At 33.7% G+C, this 21,232-nt stretch overlaps 1 protein-coding gene across 3 annotated transcripts in view; it reads left to right on the forward strand.

Moving 5' to 3' along the window:
• The window catches only part of LOC143248861 (uncharacterized), a 54,525-nt gene that overhangs the window by 17,472 nt on the left and 15,821 nt on the right, over positions 1 to 21,232 (forward strand). The window contains exons 4-5 of one of the 3 annotated variants that reach the window (XM_076497839.1): positions 17,212 to 17,263; positions 17,430 to 17,589. In XM_076497839.1, the coding sequence (XP_076353954.1) occupies positions 17,212 to 17,227 (16 nt within the window). In that variant the 3' untranslated portion in view covers positions 17,228 to 17,263; positions 17,430 to 17,589. Of the gene's footprint in view, positions 1 to 14,362; positions 15,235 to 17,211; positions 17,264 to 17,429; positions 17,590 to 21,232 lie in introns of those variants that run through there. The other 2 variants (XM_076497923.1, XM_076497748.1) reach the window with 2 other exon arrangements.

The following is a 21,232-nucleotide window of genomic DNA, read 5'->3' on the forward strand; positions in this document are numbered from 1 at the left end:
AGAGTTAGCGGTGGGTGGTGATGACTAGCTGCCTTCCCTCTGGTCTTACACTGCTAAATTAGGGACAGCTAGGGTAGCTTTGCGCGAAATTAAAAAAAAACAAACAAACTTAGATGACGAAACTTATATATTGTGTTACTTTGGGTTAACCTTGGTTATTTATTTCTATCCATAATTTGACATATTCAGTAAAACGATCTTTTCTTATGTTCTTTTCCCATTGTTTATGTATCTAAAGCAGAATTGTACCATATATTAGTTCAACATAGCTAATAAATAATATAGAAGAGTAATATTATATAAGTAAACTGGTGATAAAATGTAGCTTTTTTAGTCTTTTTCTTGTTTCTAGTATTAAATTATCTGTGAAAACTAGAAGCCACACGAATTAGATATTATGTAATGTTGCATACATATATTTATATAGAACATTGTAGGAAAGCACCTGTAAGCCGCCCTGAATAAATAAATGCATTAGCCAAATAAATTAAATAATTATAATAATGTACAGATTAAATAAAAAATTGATACTTACGTTAATCAATAATTACAAACATTACTTTATATTAAGATTCTATCGTGTAAAAACAGCCAAACAACTAATGCCGGGTTTACATTGATTAGAAACAACCTTATGTTTGATGGTGGGTTTTGATCGAGTAGAAATATCCTGATACTTAATATCGGGTTGCATGGAGTGGAGACAACCTAATACTTAATATCGGGTCTCCGTCAATTAGAAACAATCTAATACTTGATATCAGGTATCTGTTGAATAGAAGCACCTTAATGCTAGATATCTTGTTTCCGTCGAATTGAAGCAATCTAATAGTTGGTACTGGGGGTTCAGTGTTAAATTAAAAGGTTGTCATCGACAACTGGATTTGTAATTTTCAGTTAGCGAGTTGGTCAAACTTTCGATTTTTATGTGCGCCTGACACAATTAATACAATAACTAGTACTACTACTACTAATAATAACAGTCAACTTGTGATTTCATGGAAATTTGTAAATATTTAAATAAAAATCTCATAATGAAATAAAAAGAGGAATAACTAAAATGGACTATCATTCACGAAATTATGTTTATATTTGTAATTAACAGGTTTTATGTTTTTCGTAGGTTTTTCGAGGTCTGGTTCTTTGTTGGTGAACTGTCTCTTCTAATTACGCTGATTCTTCAGTGTTATTGTCTCTATTTCCTTTTGTTTTTCAGACTTATAAACACCGATACCACAGAATATTGTTAATATGGCATCTGGTTTTAATTTATTGTATGATACTTGGTAACCAAATCTAGCCAGTTTTTTTTTCATGTGTATTCTATTGCAGTTATGCTCAAAATGATCCTAGTATATCCTGCTATACGTGATTGTAGAGAAGTCAGCGCGTTTAGTTTTATGTTTATTCTCAATGAATCATCAGGGAAATGAAAGAAACTATTCCTTGCATCCCTGTTGGTTCTTTTAGTGCACTCAAACCATCTTGCTTTTTAATTCTCAAAATAATTGCTGTATATCCTCACAATAAAATCAATATCTGTAGTGACAACTGACTAGTGTTTTTGACTCTCGCGACGTCACCCCTCCCGGAATATAGCCAAGTTTTCACAGAAGATGTACATATTTGAAGCCAAGTAAAATCTCGACGGTTATTCGCTTTTTGTCATCTAAGTTACAAATTTGAAAAACAAATTGCTACGGTATGATATAAGACACAAAACTTTAAATTTCTAAACAAAAACTTAATTTTTAAATCGCTTCAGATAAGAGAAAACTAATCACACAAACTCTGTTATTATTTCATAGAAGATACCGGTAACGTAGTTCCCACTGTCTGTAGTAGAGAGGACTAGTGGTAAATGGCTAGTGTCGAAACTATGCTCACTATATCCTCTATAACAGAGAACTGATAAATTAGCTTCACTAACTACTGTATTCAATTAAAATGGCTAGTGGCATAATTCTACTGACAGTTTTCTTAAGAACAGAGTACTGATAACTTAGCTTCATCAACTACTGTATTCAATTAAAATGGCTAGTGACATAACTCTACTGACAGTTTTCTTAAGAACAGAGTACTGATAACTTAGCTTCATCAACTACTGTATTCAATTAAAATGGCTAGTGACATAACTCTACTGACAGTTTTCTTAAGAACAGAGTACTGATAACTTAGCTTCATCAACTACTGTATTCAATTAAAATGGCTAGTGACATAACTCTACTGACAGTTTTCTTAAGAACAGAGTACTGATAACTTAGCTTCACCAACTACTGTATTCAATTAAAATGGCTAGTGGCATAACTCTACTGACAATTTTCTTTAGAACAGAGTACTGATAACTTAGCTTCATCAACTACTGTATTCAATTAAAATGGCTAGTGACATAACTCTACTGACAGTTTTCTTAAGAACAGAGTACTGATAACTTAGCTTCATCAACTACTGTATTCAATTAAAATGGCTAGTGACATAACTCTACTGACAGTTTTCTTAAGAACAGAGTACTGATAACTTAGCTTCATCAACTACTGTATTCAATTAAAATGGCTAGTGACATAACTCTACTGACAGTTTTCTTAAGAACAGAGTACTGATAACTTAGCTTCATCAACTACTGTATTCAATTAAAATGGCTAGTGACATAACTCTACTGACAATTTTCTTTAGAACAGAGTACTGATAACTTAGCTTCACCAACTACTGTATTCAATTAAAATGGCTAGTGGCATAACTCTACTGCCAAATTTCTTTAGAACAGAGTACTGATAACTTAGCTTCACCAACTACTGTATTCAATTAAAATGGCTAGTGGCATAACTCTACTGACAGTTTTCTTAAGAACAGAGTACTGATAACTTAGCTTCACCAACTACTGTATTCAATTAAAATGGCTAGTGACATAACTCTACTGACAGTTTTCTTAAGAACAGAGTACTGATAACTTAGCTTCATCAACTACTGTATTCAATTAAAATGGCTAGTGACATAACTCTACTGACAGTTTTCTTAAGAACAGAGTACTGATAACTTAGCTTCATCAACTACTGTATTCAATTAAAATGGCTAGTGACATAACTCTACTGACAGTTTTCTTAAGAACAGAGTACTGATAACTTAGCTTCATCAACTACTGTATTCAATTAAAATGGCTAGTGACATAACTCTACTGACAATTTTCTTTAGAACAGAGTACTGATAACTTAGCTTCACCAACTACTGTATTCAATTAAAATGGCTAGTGGCATAACTCTACTGACAGTTTTCTTAAGAACAGAGTACTGATAACTTAGCTTCATCAACTACTGTATTCAATTAAAATGGCTAGTGACATACCTCTACTGACAATTTTCTTTAGAACAGAGTACTGATAACTTAGCTTCACCAACTACTGTATTCAATTAAAATGGCTAGTGGCATAACTCTCCTGACAATTTTCTTTAGAACAGAGAACTGATAACTTAGCTTCACCAACTACTGTATTCAATTAAAATGGATAGTGACATAACTCTACTGACAATTTTCTTTAGAACAGAGAACTGATAACTTAGCTTCACCAACTACTGTATTCAATTAAAATGGCTAGTGGCATAACTCTACTGACAATTTTCTTTAGAACAGAGTACTGATAACTTAGCTTCACCAACTACTGTATTCAATTAAAATGGCTAGTGACATAACTCTACTGACAGTTTTCTTAAGAACAGAGTACTGATAACTTAGCTTCACCAACTACTGTATTCAATTAAAATGGCTAGTGACATAACTCTACTGACAGTTTTCTTAAGAACAGAGTACTAATAACTTAGCTTCATCAACTACTGTATTCAATTAAAATGGCTAGTGACATAACTCTACTGACAGTTTTCTTAAGAACAGAGTACTGATAACTTAGCTTCATCAACTACTGTATTCAATTAAAATGGCTAGTGACATAACTCTACTGACAATTTTCTTTAGAACAGAGTACTGATAACTTAGCTTCACCAACTACTGTATTCAATTAAAATGGCTAGTGGCATAACTCTACTGACAATTTTCTTTAGAACAGAGTACTGATAACTTAGCTTCACCAACTACTGTATTCAATTAAAATGGCTAGTGACATAACTCTACTGACAGTTTTCTTAAGAACAGAGTACTGATAACTTAGCTTCATCAACTACTGTATTCAATTAAAATGGCTAGTGACATAACTCTACTGACAGTTTTCTTAAGAACAGAGTACTGATAACTTAGCTTCATCAACTACTGTATTCAATTAAAATGGCTAGTGACATAACTCTACTGACAGTTTTCTTAAGAACAGAGTACTGATAACTTAGCTTCATCAACTACTGTATTCAATTAAAATGGCTAGTGACATAACTCTACTGACAATTTTCTTTAGAACAGAGTACTGATAACTTAGCTTCACCAACTACTGTATTCAATTAAAATGGCTAGTGGCATAACTCTACTGACAGTTTTCTTAAGAACAGAGTACTGATAACTTAGCTTCATCAACTACTGTATTCAATTAAAATGGCTAGTGGCATAACTCTACTGACAGTTTTCTTAAGAACAGAGTACTGATAACTTAGCTTCATCAACTACTGTATTCAATTAAAATGGCTAGTGACATAACTCTACTGACAATTTTCTTTAGAACAGAGTACTGATAACTTAGCTTTACCAACTACTGTATTCAATTAAAATGGCTAGTGACATAACTCTACTGACAATTTTCTTTAGAACAGAGTACTGATAACTTAGCTTCACCAACTACTGTATTCAATTAAAATGGCTAGTGGCATAACTCTCCTGACAATTTTCTTTAGAACAGAGAACTGATAACTTAGCTTCACCAACTACTGTATTCAATTAAAATGGATAGTGACATAACTCTACTGACAATTTTCTTTAGAACAGAGAACTGATAACTTAGCTTCACCAACTACTGTATTCAATTAAAATGGCTAGTGGCATAACTCTACTGACAATTTTCTTTAGAACAGAGTACTGATAACTTAGCTTCACCAACTACTGTATTCAATTAAAATGGCTAGTGACATAACTCTCCTGACAATTTTCTTTAGAACAGAGTACTGATAACTTAGCTTCACCAACTACTGTATTCAATTAAAATGGCTAGTGACATAACTCTCCTGACAATTTTCTTTAGAACAGAGTACTGATAACTTAGCTTCACCAACTACTGTATTCAATTAAAATGGGTAGTGACTTAACTATACTGACAATTTTCTTTAGAACAGAGTACTGATAAATTGAATTCATTGATTAATGTATTCAGTATAAATTATCTTGGTCTACCGATTTGTTTTTAAAAAGAGGACTGGTAATTTTATTTATTGTATTATATTTAACTTAAAGCAGTACTTACTTTGTTAAGGGAAAGGAAAATGAATTAAACCAATCAACTATCAATTAAACAAAGTTTCTTATGACTGACAGCTTAATCCTTTCCATTCCTTGTATTTTAGGATGTGTAAAACTTACTGTGGTTAGCAGACATAACCTGGTCTTTCTTAATAATACTTAATGTTATGCCTCTCCAGTGATTCAGCTGTAAGTGTAGTTTTAAAACGTTGAAAAGCCGGATTTCGATAACCGTATTGGGCGAACCACAGACAGCCAATTATGTAGTTGTGTGCTTAACAATACTAAACGCAGTTTAATTTTATAATCATATTTCAGAGATCTGAAAAGTGTTGAAACAGTTTCTGAATCAGCTTCTGTCTGTACATTCCGTATCAGCTCACTGCTTTGCTTTAAATAAAAGAACAATAAAAACGTTATATGTATAAACTACCAGTTTATCTGTAAATTTTCTACAGGAAATAAGCTAAATGCAACACAGAAGCTAGCATGTCTAACTGTGGGCTTGAGGTTCCATGTTTCACATTCTGTTTGTATTTTCTTATAGCAAAATCACATCGGGCTATCTGCTGTATCCACTGAGGGGTACAGAACCCCTGAGTTTAGTGATGTAAATCGGAAGACGCTTTTTGTTACCATGAAACATAAACATGAAATCATACTTCACTCTTTGGACCGTAGGTGCGTTATTAGAGTGATGTTCAAATCTCATTATTTGGTGTGACAAGTCTCACAAGAGTTGTTGATAAGTTGTGTCAACTAGCTGCCTTTCCTAGTGTTTCACTTCAAAATTAGGATCTGTCAGCCATTATGTAGCTTTGGGCGAAATTCAATAACCAAACTCACATTACACTGTCTTCTGATCGAAAATAGTAGAACTTGCCTATGCATATGTGCATTACATTAACCATACTGGTTTAAATCATGTCTGTATAAACCTGATCACTACATACGAACTATGGATTAATAAAGCATAGAAAAATTGTTCAATTAAAATAATATACACCAGCAGATGCGTTTTCTCCTGCTATTTACTTTTTATTTTATTTTATTTATATATTAAGCTATAATATAAATGTCTTAAGAAAGCTTACGAGCCAGAATTTTTTTCTTAAGTTTCAACTAATCGTTGTAGTAAAATATATAAGAGGTGTATTAATAACTTATCTGAAGCAAATAACCTTATACCTTCAACATTATATTCCTAAACGTATGTTTTAAAAGCTAACCCTAAGTGGATTTAACATTTTATGTCATTAGGAAGAATATGTTATAATAGAGATTATGCCACTTGTCTATAAAACTTATAGAATAGATCCAGGCCCAAAAGCAGCTGGGGAATAAAAGTTAACGCCTTCCTAAGTTGTCTTAGTAACAATGGGTAACACAATGTATCTCAGAACGGCTGGTATGGGTATTAACACTTTTATTGATAAGGAAAAAACAACGTTTCGAACTTTCTAGGTCATCTTCAGGCTAAGAAAAAACAAACAAATGGGCAACATATTTCTTCATCTTGGAGATAGCTAACAAACACTTCTTTGCTATTATGAAATCAAAGGTTATCATACTTCTTCGTTATATTAGTGGTAAATGCTAATATCCATATCGTAGTGGTAACAACCAATGTCATTATCCTAGTGGTTACAGCTAATATTGTTATCTTAGAGGTAGCAGCTGGTATCGTTAGCTTGGTGACAGTAACTAATATTGTTTTCTAAGTGGTAGCAGCTGATATCGTTAGCTTGGTGACAGTAACTAATATTGTTTTCTAAGTGGTAGCAGCTGGTATCGTTAGCTTGGTGACAGTAACTAATATTGTTTTCTAAGTGGTAGCAGCTGGTATCGTTAGCTTGGTGACAGTAACTAATATTGTTTTCTAAGTGGTAGCAGCTGATATCGTTAGCTTGGTGACAGTAACTAATATTGTTTTCTAAGTGGTAGCAGCTGGTATCGTTAGCTTGGTGACAGTAAATAATATTGTTTTCTAAGTGGTAGCAGCTGGTATCGTTAGCTTGATGACAGTAACTAATATTGTTTTCTAAGTGGTTGCAGCTGGTATCGTTAGCTTGATGACAGTAACTAATATTGTTTTCTAAGTGGTAGCAGCTGGTATTGTTAGCTTGATGACAGTAACTAATATTGTTTTCTAAGTGGTAACAGTTCATATTATCTTAGTTATAATAGCTAATGTTGTTATGAATGCGTACTTATGGAAAGAAATAGTAATAGAGTAGAAAACTTTTGTGACGTCAATAAAAACTGCTAATAGATGTTAGACGGATATAACATAGATGTTAATAATAAAATTAAATACAGCTGCACTCGATTTTTTTTGTAAGCAGTTATCGTAGTAAACTTCTCTATTTTTTATCTGGAAAATTTGGTTGTATATCAGGACATACGTTGGTAATAAATTACTGTGTAAGTCGTAAAATAAAGTTATTTATTAAGTCATAAAGGGAATACGGCTCTCTGAGGAATGGCGTTCATGATACGTAATATGTCATGGTATATACTAAGCGACTGTCCTTATCGTTTGGGCTCTTCCACATACATGAGTGTGTGTGTGTATATATATATATATATATATGCACATGCCAATGAAGGCATGTGAATGACTCACTTAGATCAAATCTATAGCTCACATATAATGATGCGCTCTAAACTATTCGCGTGCAAAATAACATTGCTAATGGTATAAACTAAACTTGTTTTTTATTGGGGTAAGTTTGGTGCAAATATTAACACATATTAATTAATCATCTAGATAAAACAGAGTGGTGGGTTTAGTGGTTGGTTGTTTTTTCGACGTAATAGAAGAAAAAGCTTTTGAACTTGAATATCCATAAACAGCAATGTTTTATAAACGTGAATTATGTTTATCACGTTAAAATAAGCTGATTTACGATGGAAAATGATTGATAGTTTTTGTTTCTAGCTACATTCAGAATGATACTTGTATTTATTTTAATAAGGGAAATGTAAGCGTTATTTTAATTGTTTATTATTGCAAAGGACGTGAGCGTCCCAAACATAGCACGCCTAATAATGTAGAGATTTGTAGAGAAAGGATAAGTACCTTGAATCACGTCTAGCCTCATTACTCTTTTAACAAGTTTGAGGCATTGCATTTGGTTAACATAGTCTATTAATCCTGTTAGTCAAAAGTAGACTGTGGAAGTCAACCTCCACTTTCTCCCGATTCCGATAACAACAAACACATTCTGTCAGTACCATTAGAGTGAAACGAACATCATACTTACAGAACGACTTAGACTTTTAAAGACCATCTTGTGTTTTTTAAAGACACAATACTAATGTTTGATTTTGATTTATTCATTTCTGTTCTCTCCTAAAATCAATCTTGTATATTTTAATAGCGTGTTTACTGTTTTCACTTTGATATAAGACATATCTATACATTTTACGTAACCAAATTGTCTACTAATGACCAGCTAAAGGTATAAAAGCTCTTATATAATAAGGAACAACAGGAGGATGTATGTGTATAAACGACATTTACCATAAACTATTTAAAATTCAGTATTCAAATAAGTTCTTTATGATGCTCTCTCCTTTCTCTCAACTACCCGATACTTCTAGTTTAATAATGAATGCCACTAACAGACAATCAGGGGAAAACTGCTCGTATGATGAAACATTTTGTTGTCTCATTTAATAGAAACGTGATTTATCATATGCATGTTCTTCGATGTGCGTGTGTGTTTTCTTATAGCAAAGTCACATTGGGCTATCTGCTGTGTCCACTGAGAGGAATCGAACCCTTGATTTTAGCGATGTAAATCCGAAGACTTGTCGCTGTCCTAGCATGGGACATTTTTTGATGTAAAGCAAACAGTTTATATTGTCCACGTTCGTATTGGTTATGCCCCGAGTCTTTGTTTTAATATGTAGTGACGCTTCTGGCCTACTTTTGCTACGTCTGGTAAATTAGAGTGGTTTTGATAATTTTGTTGTAAAGGTCAGGTAAAGTGCAAGGGTTATAAGGTAAGATGCATTACTAAGATTACAAGAACGTTGCTGTAAATAAAAGTCGAAGTTATAGTATTATAAGAACCCAGATATTCCTCTGAAATAAAGTATTATGCTTTAATTTATTCTGGTTCTTCTACAGTCAGTCGAACTACCATATTTTTAGTACACTAAGGTGATCTATTAAGGTTTTGATTGTACTATGTCTGTGATCATCGTGTATAATAACCTAGTTTTAAGCATCCTAATACTGTTGCCATAGAAGATCGGGAAAACTACCATTAATTTAGTACAGTGAGATTAATTATCAAGGTTTTAATTGCTCTATGTTTGCTGTTATCTTGCATACTAACTTAGTTTTAAGCATCCTACTGCAATAAGAGATTGAACTTTATTGACTCGAAATATCCTGCGTACAGTTTAACCAGTAAACAAGTATAGCTTAAACTATCCTCTTGGTGCTACAGTCCTATTAATTAGCTTGGTTCTATGTAGTCAGTTTCTGTTACTGTGAACTGATTTACTGTCATTTTAATCACTATATACCTGCTCCAGTTGAATGAGCTAATATATTGTGTGAATAGAATAGAATGAGCTACTACAATATAGTTAATGCAGAAGTGTTGGGATATATGTCCTCGAGTAAATGACATTCGGAGATATTTAGTAATGATAATCCTAAATGTATTATGTTGCAGTACATATGACGTTCAGGCACAACCAATGTTCACACTGCGTACAATACTTCCTCGTTCGAATAGCATTTAAGTATCGTCATTGTTAGTAACATTACGTTTATTATGTTCTTATGTAAATGACACACACTGTTATATATTGTGTATATTATACTCTTACATAAATAGAGCATGTTAATGTATATTGTGTGGATTATACACTTATTTCAGTGACATACTAATGTATGTTGTGTGGATTATACTCTTGTGTAAATGGAATATATTAATGTATATTATTTGGTTTGGCTCTTGTGTAAATGACATATACCAGTGGTTCCCAAACTGTGCGCCGCGGTGTCCCAGGGCGCCACGGATATTTTAAATTTTGTATCTCAGAACGGCTGGCATGGGTATTAGCACTTTTACTGATAGGGAGAGAACAGCGTTTCGACCTTTCTAGGTTATCTTCGGGTTAAGAAGGAAAGAGTTTGCAAAAGACCGTTGCCGGACACATACTTATCTTAGGGACGTGAGTATAAACGAGTACGAGATTGTAGGGGGCGTTGCAGTTTCATGTTAGGTTATTAAGTAGTGTAGGTATAAAGGTATTCCTTTATATTGGTTTAATTTTGGTTTTAGTTGTTGTATAATTAGGGCTTCTTTGATTTTGTGTTTATTTATATTTGTTTCCCTACTTATTATGTGGGAGTTTTCTATGGTTATTTTGTGTTTATTTGATTTACAGTGTTCAAAAACATGTGAAGATGTTTTTTTTTGTTCTTTGAATTTAGTTTCCATTTTTCTGCTTGTTTCTCCAATATAGAAGTCGTGACAGTTTTTGCAAAGAACACAAAAAAAAACCTTTATACGTTTTTGAACACTACAAATCAAATAAACACAGCATAACCATAGAAAACACACAGATACTAAGTAGGAAAACAAATGTAAACAAACGCAAAATCAAAGACGCCCTACTTATACAGCAACTAAAACCAAGATTAAATCAATATAAAGGAACACCTTTATACCTATACTGATTAATAACACTGCACAACAATTTTTTTGAAAAGTTTTGCTTCCTGAAAAATTTTTGCTGATTGTGACAGGTACCTGGTGGGTATGCACAAATATAGTTTTGGTTTTGCTTCATCACGTAGGAACTCTGAGAAATAGACAGTTAACTGTTTACCAGCAATAACGTATTTAATTGCGTTTATGTTTCTAATACGCTATCAAGTTCAACATAATTAAAAGTGTTTTGCTCCAGATTTTCGTTTGTATTCAATGTCCGGTACATCACGTTGCAGTGTTCAACAAAAGTCAGCAAGCACTAACGGATTTCAGTTGCTCTGATATCGTTTTTTCAGTGTAGCAATGTCCTGGTGAAACTGAAGATTTCGATGAAACGGTACGTGATGGGCAAATTCGGATGTTATTTTCGTGATCAGCAGTCAAAAATCTATAAGGAACACCCAACAATGTTCAAGAAGCAAAAATTTTGTTGTGCAGTGTAACCTAACATCCAATTGCCCCGCCCCTACAATCCCGTTGCCGTTTATACTCTCGTCCTTAAGACATATGTCCAGCATCGGTCATTTGCAAAATCTCTCTTTCTTAACCTGAAGATGACCTAGGAAGGTCGAAACGTTGTTCTTTCCTTGTCAATAAAAGTGATAATACCCATACCAGCCGTTCTGAGATACATTTTTATTTCAAGTGGGTTTCTCGTCATCAATAATTTCAAAATTTCAAGGGAAACACAGTGATATCGACATTTATCGGACACCGCACCATCTACTAGCTTGAGGTAGTTCACAGTTTTAACATTATATAGGGCTACATTCCTTTCGATGACGTTCTCGAAAGTTTGAGATATGTTTTTGTTTACTTGTTCTTTCGGCTACGCCAGTAACTTCTCGAACTTCCTCGTATCTTAGATTTTGTATATAAATACCTGTCGACTCTCCGGGTGCGTCAGTAATCTAAATAACTGAAAGGTGTTGTGATCAAGTGTCCACGAGGTCTCGCAAAATTCAGAGAATTATTTTGTTGATTTTTAGTCCTTGTGTATAAAAATGAAAATATTCTTGAACATTAATGACAAGTGTGGAAGTGGAGAAAGGATGGCGAACAACAGACCAGCAGCAAAGTTGTAAGGAAACGGAAATATGACGATATTTATCTAGATTTTGGTTTTACATTGGTAGATGTCAATCATGAAGAGTGTCCACAGTGTGCATTATGTCTAAAAGTTATAGCTGCAGAATGCATGCTTCCAAGTAAACTAAAATACCATTTAAAGACCAGTCATCCTAACATGGCTAATAAACCCCGTGAATATTTTACCAGAAAATTAAAAAAAAAACTGAAAGAACAAAAAGGTACATTTTTGAAACAAGCATTACTACCAAGCAGCGTTTTACTAGCATCATACAAGGTGGCATATAGAGTCACGAAATCTAAAAAGCCTCACACCATCGCAGTGGATATGGTGAACATTATGGTAGATGAATCTGAGGGAACACTGCTTTCAAAGGTGCTTTTATCCAACAGTACTCTCAGTTGTAGAGTTTAACACGTGGATAAAGACCTCAACTATCAGCTAATTGAAAAAAATCAAAGGGAAGGAATTCGGGTTACAGTTAGATGAGGCGACGGATAATAACAATGATGCTCATTTGATTTGCTACACTTGTTTCGTGGATTGTGACAAAATTGTTGAAGACCTTCTCTTTTGTAAAAGTATCACTGCAGGTACAAAGGCTTAAGACTTGTTTGAAATCCTTCACACTTTTATTTATGAAAACAACTTAAACTGGACGAAGTAAGTCAGCTTCTGTACCGATGGTGGTCGCCTTATGTCCAGCTGTTATGAAGGATTTCAGGAGGAAAAACTCTTGATGCACTGTGAACCTACTGCATAATTCATAGGGAAACTCTTGCGTCAAAGCACCTGAGTTCCCCACTGAACCTAGTCTTGGAAAGTGTGTTGAAAGTGGTGAACTTTATAAGAACTCGGCCACAGAAGGCGAGGTTTTTAAAAAAAATGTGTGAGGATATGGGATCTGAGTACACATCTTTGTTGTACTATTGTAGCTCGCGATGGCTATCCCTTGGGAATGTTCTGTCCCGTGTGTTCGAATTACGACTGTAGCTACTCTTATCTCGAAGAAGATGAACAAGAATGTGTTAAAAGCTTCTTGGATACTGAATTTTTTTGTCCAAATTAGCATGCCTGTGTGATCTCTTCGAAAAACTGAATGCGTTCAGTCTCTCTCTGCAGAGAAGCAACACGCACATTCTGAAGCTCGCAGAGAAAGTTTCAGCCTTAAGAAAAAGGTTACTACTATGGAAAAGAAAAATAAACGAAGATGGTGGCAAAGACTGTTTCCCCTTGTTGCAGCAAGTTGTTAAATCCAATGAAGTTTATTTGACCCACGAACTAAAATCTGTTTTTTGAGGAGCACCTAACACAACACAATGACTGATTTGAAAATTACTTTCCAGAAGATATGGAGAAGTTTGCATGAATCTAAGACATATTTAAAGCTAAGGCCCCATCTGAATTCACCTCTGTAGAAGAAGAAAATCTTATTGAACTGTATTGTAACAAGACTTTAAAAACAAAATTTGGCAACATGGAACTAACTGAGTTTTGGATATCAATAAAAGATGAATATTTGCTGCTAAGTGCTAAAGCTCAGGGAATCCTAATTCCATTTGCGACGTCATATCTCTGCGAAGCTGAGTTTTTGGTGGTTGCTGTAATAAAAAGCAAGTACCGCGCGAAAATCAATGTAGAACAGGAATGAGAGTGGCGGTATCCAATCTGATTCTAAGGTTTGAGAAGTTGTGCAGTGCTCAACAGACGCACACATTCCATTAGTAATTGTGGCTATTTATAAATGAAATAAAAATATGTTTTTTTATTTTCATTTTACATGTATTATTATTTGAAACGGCTACTAAGTTGTTAAGACATAAATAATTATTAAATATTAACTTGTTTGGACACAACTACTTAGTAAACGGAAATGTTAGGTTTTTCCTTTTGCTTAGGGGCGCCGTGAACCGAGAACATTTGTGATACGCTGACATATATTAAATAGATTGTGTGGTTTATGTTCTTGTTTAAATAACATAACCAATATGTACTGTGTGGATCATGTTCTTTTGTAAATAACATATACTATTCTATACTATATGGATTATGTTCTTATTTAAAAAACATACACTGACGTATATTATGTGGATTGTGTCCTTGTATAAATAACGCATTAACCTATATTGTGTGGATTTTCACCTAACAGGCTCACTCCCTTAGCCACATATGTGGTATAATGTGATTTTCTATCCCACTACTCGATGGAAGGAGAGTAACCCAGGAGTTAGCTGTAGTCGTGTTGGTTAGCTGCTTTCCTTCTAGTCTGCCACAGATAAATAAGGGACAGTTAGAGCAGATAGATCCCATGTAGCTTTGTAAGAAATTCACAACAAATTATGTGTTCTTTTATGAATGATGTATACTTATGCATATGGTGTGACTTATGATCTTGGTTAATTTACTACGAAGTACAACCAACATGTAGAATTATAGACGGACTATTCCCTAAATTAAAATGCTGTTCTATCATTTGCAAACTGTTGGACTTCTTCCTTGGGCAAAAAGGTACGTTGCTCAATACGTTGTCAAATGAAGCGTTTGGTAGGAGCTCTGAAGCTCGCAAATAAAAACAAAAGTATTTTAACGTATAGAGCAGTCAGTGTATGATTCTACGTATTAGTTTACCTTCGTAATGATACTTAAAAAACAAGCGTCAACATTATATTCTTATGCTCTTGAATGGCGTTTAAGTGTGAAAACTAAAGTTAATACTTCTAACTTTATGTATCATGTACTTCTAAGAGTAACATATAAATACAATTGATAACGATGCTGTTGGGCGTACTTCATTCTGAAATTGGAATTTGACTATTATTGCTGAAGTAAACGCTATACATATTATATTTTGTGGGCCTATGACATTTACGAATTAATACTATGAGTACAAGTGAATTGTTACCTGGTAATAAATAATCTATAAATAGCACGTGATGTATAATACTTATTAATATGCAAGTGATGACATTTTAACAGAAGCAGTTTACAACTTCAATGTCACTTTGTATAAGCTATAATGTCCAGTTTGTGCTGAATTAATGAAAGATGATCTTTCATCTAGAAACAGTTTTAATATGTCTCTCTTCTTACTCGAAACCAGTACTGGGCTGAAGATGCGTTTTAAAGTACAACAATTTAGGTAATCATAGTATATTTTGAAATTTATACTGACAAATGTCATAAGAAATTTCCTTATAATATATGGCTTTCAACATTTTTATGTCAATTCTTTTATATCTGTAAATACGGTAGTTGTCATCGACAGTACAGATGGCAGTACATTCTAAATTTCAATAAAAACTGATTGAAAAGTATACTTAAATTATTGTCAATAAATAACAAAACATATTCACCGTTCTACATTTTAAATCAATCATGTATAACATTCCGCTTAGCATCACAGTTTTTCAATATATGGTATTGCACGAAGAAAAATCAAGATAAAACTATTTAAAGCTTAACGTCCATTCTAAAGGGTTTACTTTTACTTGTGATATTTGAACGTAAAGAATTCTTTAGTCTTAAATAGCTTATATTAATCACTCAAAAAAGAGAAAGCAGTAACTTAATGAAAGTAACAATTTTAAGAAACTATTTACTACAATACAATGATGTTAATTTTCTAGAAGACGCTAAGAGTTAAATACACAAACGTCACTGACCCTTTAACTCTTAGGATAATTTTTGGTGGATAATGTTTTTAAAACACTTGTAGCTTTAAAAATCATATTATTGTATTCCGAAGACAGTATGAGATTATAAAAACTTTAACATCATTGTAAATGCTGTTTGGATAGTATAGAACCTAAAGTTAAGGGTTAAATGAAGTTTTTGATGGTGGGTTATGGTTCACATTGGATAGTATCACGAACTTTAGCCACCTACTTTGTTTTGGTAACCACTTTTTGAACTATAAGAGCATACCTTCAATTCACAGTTCTATACATTCCACACTTATCAGTAGTCGTACTTAAGGTCTGTGGACTATCATTGATCTGATGTAAACTTACGCCAGCAATTCAAAATGTCCTCTCCAAAATACCCTTGAGAATGAAGCTCCTCGTGCTATCCAAAACAAACTAATATTCTAACAGTCGAAACCTAAAGTGGGGAAATACAACGCAGACATCTTTGATAAGTTTGTTTGTTTGTTTTAATTTTACATGTTAGGCACACCAGACAAAAACGGATATTTCTTCAGAATAACTATTTTGCGCTAAATTATTTTTTTTGCTTACGTTACTACGATATTAATAAACAATTATGTGTCTGTCTGTAAAATGTGAGAGAATGTTGAGTGGGAGCTGTAAGACTATAACTATTGATAACCGTTACACTAGCTTAATATAACAAAACACTGCTTAACGTAGAATTTCAGACAAAAGTAAAAACGTCGAGTTTATTCACTTCGTTTGTAAGGTTATTTACTGTGTGTGACCTAGCCTGGTGGTTAGGATACTCTATTCACAAACTGTGGAATCGAAACCAGGCGCCAAACATTCTCGCCTTTTCAGCCTTGTGGGACGTTATAAGTTTGGTCAATTCCATTACTCATTAATAAAAGTGTAGCCCAAGTGTACTGTCGATTATTTTCCTTATGATTAGTAGTTCAAATTTTGGGACAACGGTAGGTTGCTTAGTAGGTATGCCTTAAACAAAATAAACGTTTTTTTTTACTGTGTTAAAAATGATGCAACAGTAACTAACTGTTATATACTCGTATTCAAAGTCTCTCGGTGAATCAGTCGTAAGTTTAAGGATTTACAGCGTTTAACTCCAAGGTTCGATTTCATGCGGTGGACAAAGCGTAGAAAGTTAACTGTGTAGCTATAAGCTTAACACAAAACAAACAAAAATGTATTTCGTAACTGGCCTTCATGTATACATGCACAAAGTTTTTCTGCCATATTTACAAGAAATGGTTGAAAATTAACAGATAAAGTAATATCTAAAAATCAATGTTTATAGAATTACAAGTACTTTGTCTTTTATTTTCAGGGAAACCACTTTATGACCCTAAAAGAAACGAGGTTTAAGCCAGTTCTTTCAGGTAGGTCTCAAGAGATTCAGAAAGTGTGCGATGCACTCCTGTTTTCATATATTTCTAACAGCATAACTGTTCAAATTTCTGAATTCCTTATCGTTTAATAATTTATGGATGTACGCTTTTTTTTTTTACTCACAAATTTAGGACAGTATATTTTTACGAATTTCAGCTCAGTCGATTTCAACAAGGACGCCAATTATGCAAAATCGCCTTAATTCACGATCGATTTGTTGAGTTCATTTCAAACAAAAACACGAAGTTGACTTCAGAAACAGAAGGCAGCAAATCCATACACTTCAAAAGCTAACCGTAAAAAAAAAAAAAATAAAAATTTTTTGTACAAACTGCATCCGGTCCTTTAATATCTTTAAGTAATTCAACATGCAATTCAGTATCTACCACCCACCATACGAGATCAGTAATTAAATCAGAAAATAAAATGTCTTCAACCTATTATTAGAACTATAGAACATTTAAAATATTTCTATTTGACTGTTTAGCATATAAAGCAACATATCAAATACTATTGATTAATTTCCTCTAGAGGTCTTGTACAAAACGTATTGTAACTGTACATTTACAGAACATATTGAACAATTAAAAATCGTCGTCACTCCACTTTATATTTCATCGAACACACTAAGAACAGAAATTTCAGAATTTAACGAATCAGTGTAATTACGAGTCGAACGCCTTAACCTACCTAGCCATGCCGGGCCTCTACTTATAGGAAACGTTATTAAACTTGCTTATATTGCTACTTAAGGTCACATTTTCCTCTACAAAATGTTCCCTGAGACCTTTGGGCAAATGTTATGATAATGTTCCATACCTCTTTTATAGCTTGTCCTAAACCAGAAAAAAGTCTTACGTCGTCGGCAATAGGCCTGGCATGGCGAGGTGGTTAAGGTACTCGACTCGTAATCCGAGGGTTGCGGGTTCGAATCCTCGTCACACCAAACATGCTCGCCCTTTCAGCCATGGGGGCATTATAATGTGACGATCAATTCCATTATTCGCTGGTAAAAGAGTAGCCCAAGAGTTGGCAGTGGGTGGTAATGACAAGCTACCTTCCCTCTAGTCTTACACTGCTAAATTAGGGACGGCTAGCGCAGATATCCCTCGTGTAGCTTTGCGTGAAATTAAAAAAAACCAACCAAACAAACAATTGTCGATATATGTTACTGTGGATATTCTGCAAAGAATCAATACAAAAGTAACTGTAGCAGGAATATACTGCTCACCAAATAAACAACTAGACACAGCATTACTCAACAAATTTTTTCACAACCATAACTCTATAATTATTGGAGACCTAAATAGTAAAAATGTCAACTTTGATGCAGGTACACAAACAACAATGGAAGAAGTCTCCTACAGTTCATAGATGATAACAGTATAGTCCTTCTAAATGATACCACCCCTACACACATAGCGTATGCCACTAACTCCAGTGACATACTTGACCTGTGCCTTTGCACATATAACATGAGCCAAAAACTAAAATTCCAGGTGGGAAAAGATGTTGATAGCAACCACTTACCAATATATTGCGTCCTCGATCTCGCCCCCATAAAAATATAACCTACAGGAAAGAAAAAATTAATTATTGTAAAGCAAATTGACAAAATTATAAACAGGAATTAGACAATCTATTACCTAATAACGTTATAAAAGAAGTTAAAACCCATATTTAGCTGGACACCTACTGTCACACAATAACGGAGTGCCTTCAGAAAGCAGCCAAGAAAACAATACCAAAACAACACCATAAAACAACAAACAACACATGGAAACCCAATACCGAAATAATTACCCTAATCAAAAAACGAAGACAATTAAAAGACAGTTTATGATAATAAGAGACAGAGAAACAAAAACGCAAATAAACAATATAAGAAATCACATCAGAACACAAATAAAACAACAAAAACAAGAAAAATGGGATAACTTCTGCTCAAAACTGAATGATAAAACTGAGCCGAAAAAATTCTGGACACGCCTTAAAAGACTCACCAATGATAATACAGCTGTAAAGAAATGTCCTGCACTTGAGCACAATAATACAATAGCACACACAAATAAAGAAAAAGCTGAAGCTTTCAAAGCTCAACTTCAAAATACGTTTAAAACTCATCCTGATCCAGATATGAATACATATTTCTACAATAAAGTCACCAACCATATACTAAACAATAAAAAACAATTTGAACCAATTTTCCCAATGAACATATCTGAGACAAACACAAAACACGTGACAAACCATGAAAACTGCGAAGACACGATACTTACGAAAGAAATATCCCTACAAGAACTTATTGAAGCAATAAAAAACACAAAAATAAATCTCCAGGTGAAGATGAAATACAAGTCATCCTTCTAAAACAGGGCACTCTGAAATTGTTTGACCACCTTAAAACACTATTTAACTTATCTCTATCCTAAGGATACATCCCAGTTTCTTGGAAGCTCACTATTATATTAATGTTCTATTAGGAATGAAAACCAGCAAATAAACCTAACAGCTATAAACCGACCAATCAGTTGACCAGCTGTATAGGTAAAATTCTCGAAAGAATAACCAGTAATAGACTCTCCACATTCTTGGAGATAACATCAAAATTACCAGAAGAACAAAATGGATTCAGGAAATTTAGACAAACGACACATCATTTAATTAGATTAACCGAAACTATAATAAATAGCTTCAATAAAAAAGAATGCACTGTCGCTTGCTTCCTCGATATTGAGAAAGCATTCGACACAGTATGGCACGATGGTCTAAGGTTCCGAATGAATGAAATGGGACTACCGCGTGGAATTATTCGCTGGCTATCTAACTTTTTGGAAAATAGAAAGTGTAGAGTGTTTATAGAGGGTACCTTTTCCGAGTACTTTACTCCAGAAGCTGGTGTCCCTCAGGGAGGAGTGGTTAGCCCTGTACTCTTCATCATGTATGTAAACAATATCCCATTGAAGGATCCTAATCATGGATTCTATTCACAGTTCGCAGATGATGTGGCAGTCTGGAAAAGTGCCACAACACCCACGATAGCAGCCACCAACATACAACCGCAACTAAATAGAATAAGTGAATACTGTCAAAAATATAGAATAAAAATAAACAGCAAAAACACAACTTGTAGTCTTTACGAAATTAACAAAACAAAAAACTTACAGCCAGAAATATATATGAATGATACACTACTTCAGACTGCCACATCGGCAAAATGTTTAGGTCTAACCTACGATTCAAAATTAACATGGATTAACCATGTCAACGAAATTAAAAATAAAGTCGCGAAAAACCAACTATGCTAGGAGTCTAACTGACAAAAGCAATGGAGCACCTAAAGACAAAATACTAAAAATTTATAAAACATATATTATACCAGTAATAGACTACGCACTCCAGCAAGGATAACTGTAAGTGACAAATAATTAAAACCAAACTACAAACAATCCAAAACACACTCCTCACAACAGCATAGTTCCAAGAACTACATCATCTCAATTCATACACAAATATCAGAACATACCAACCATACCAGATATACTCCTACATAGTACAATAACGTACTTCGATAAAAATTGGATGAAAAACGAATTACAATGCGAACTTGATAGGTACATCATACATGATGAAGTTAGTCCTAAACACCTCTCCCCGGTCAATATATATTGTAAACATAAAAAAAAATAATAATAATAAATATATAATAAAATATGTATATATATATATATACACATACATAATGAATAAAAAAAAGTGCCACCAACAAACCTGACATCCAGTTGATAGGGCAAAATAATAACCATATATGTGCCACAATACATGGACATTGCTCTGAAAAGGATCGGAGTAATATTCAGTTCACTCTGACCCAAAAATGAAGTATATATCACTATCAAATACTGCAAGACCACATAAGTACGGAGAGGAGGAAGAGGTCAAAGAGAACTTGACCCTCC

Source organism: Tachypleus tridentatus, chromosome 1, assembly GCF_004210375.1.
Source record: "Tachypleus tridentatus isolate NWPU-2018 chromosome 1, ASM421037v1, whole genome shotgun sequence".
Lineage (NCBI taxonomy): Eukaryota > Metazoa > Arthropoda > Merostomata > Xiphosura > Limulidae > Tachypleus > Tachypleus tridentatus.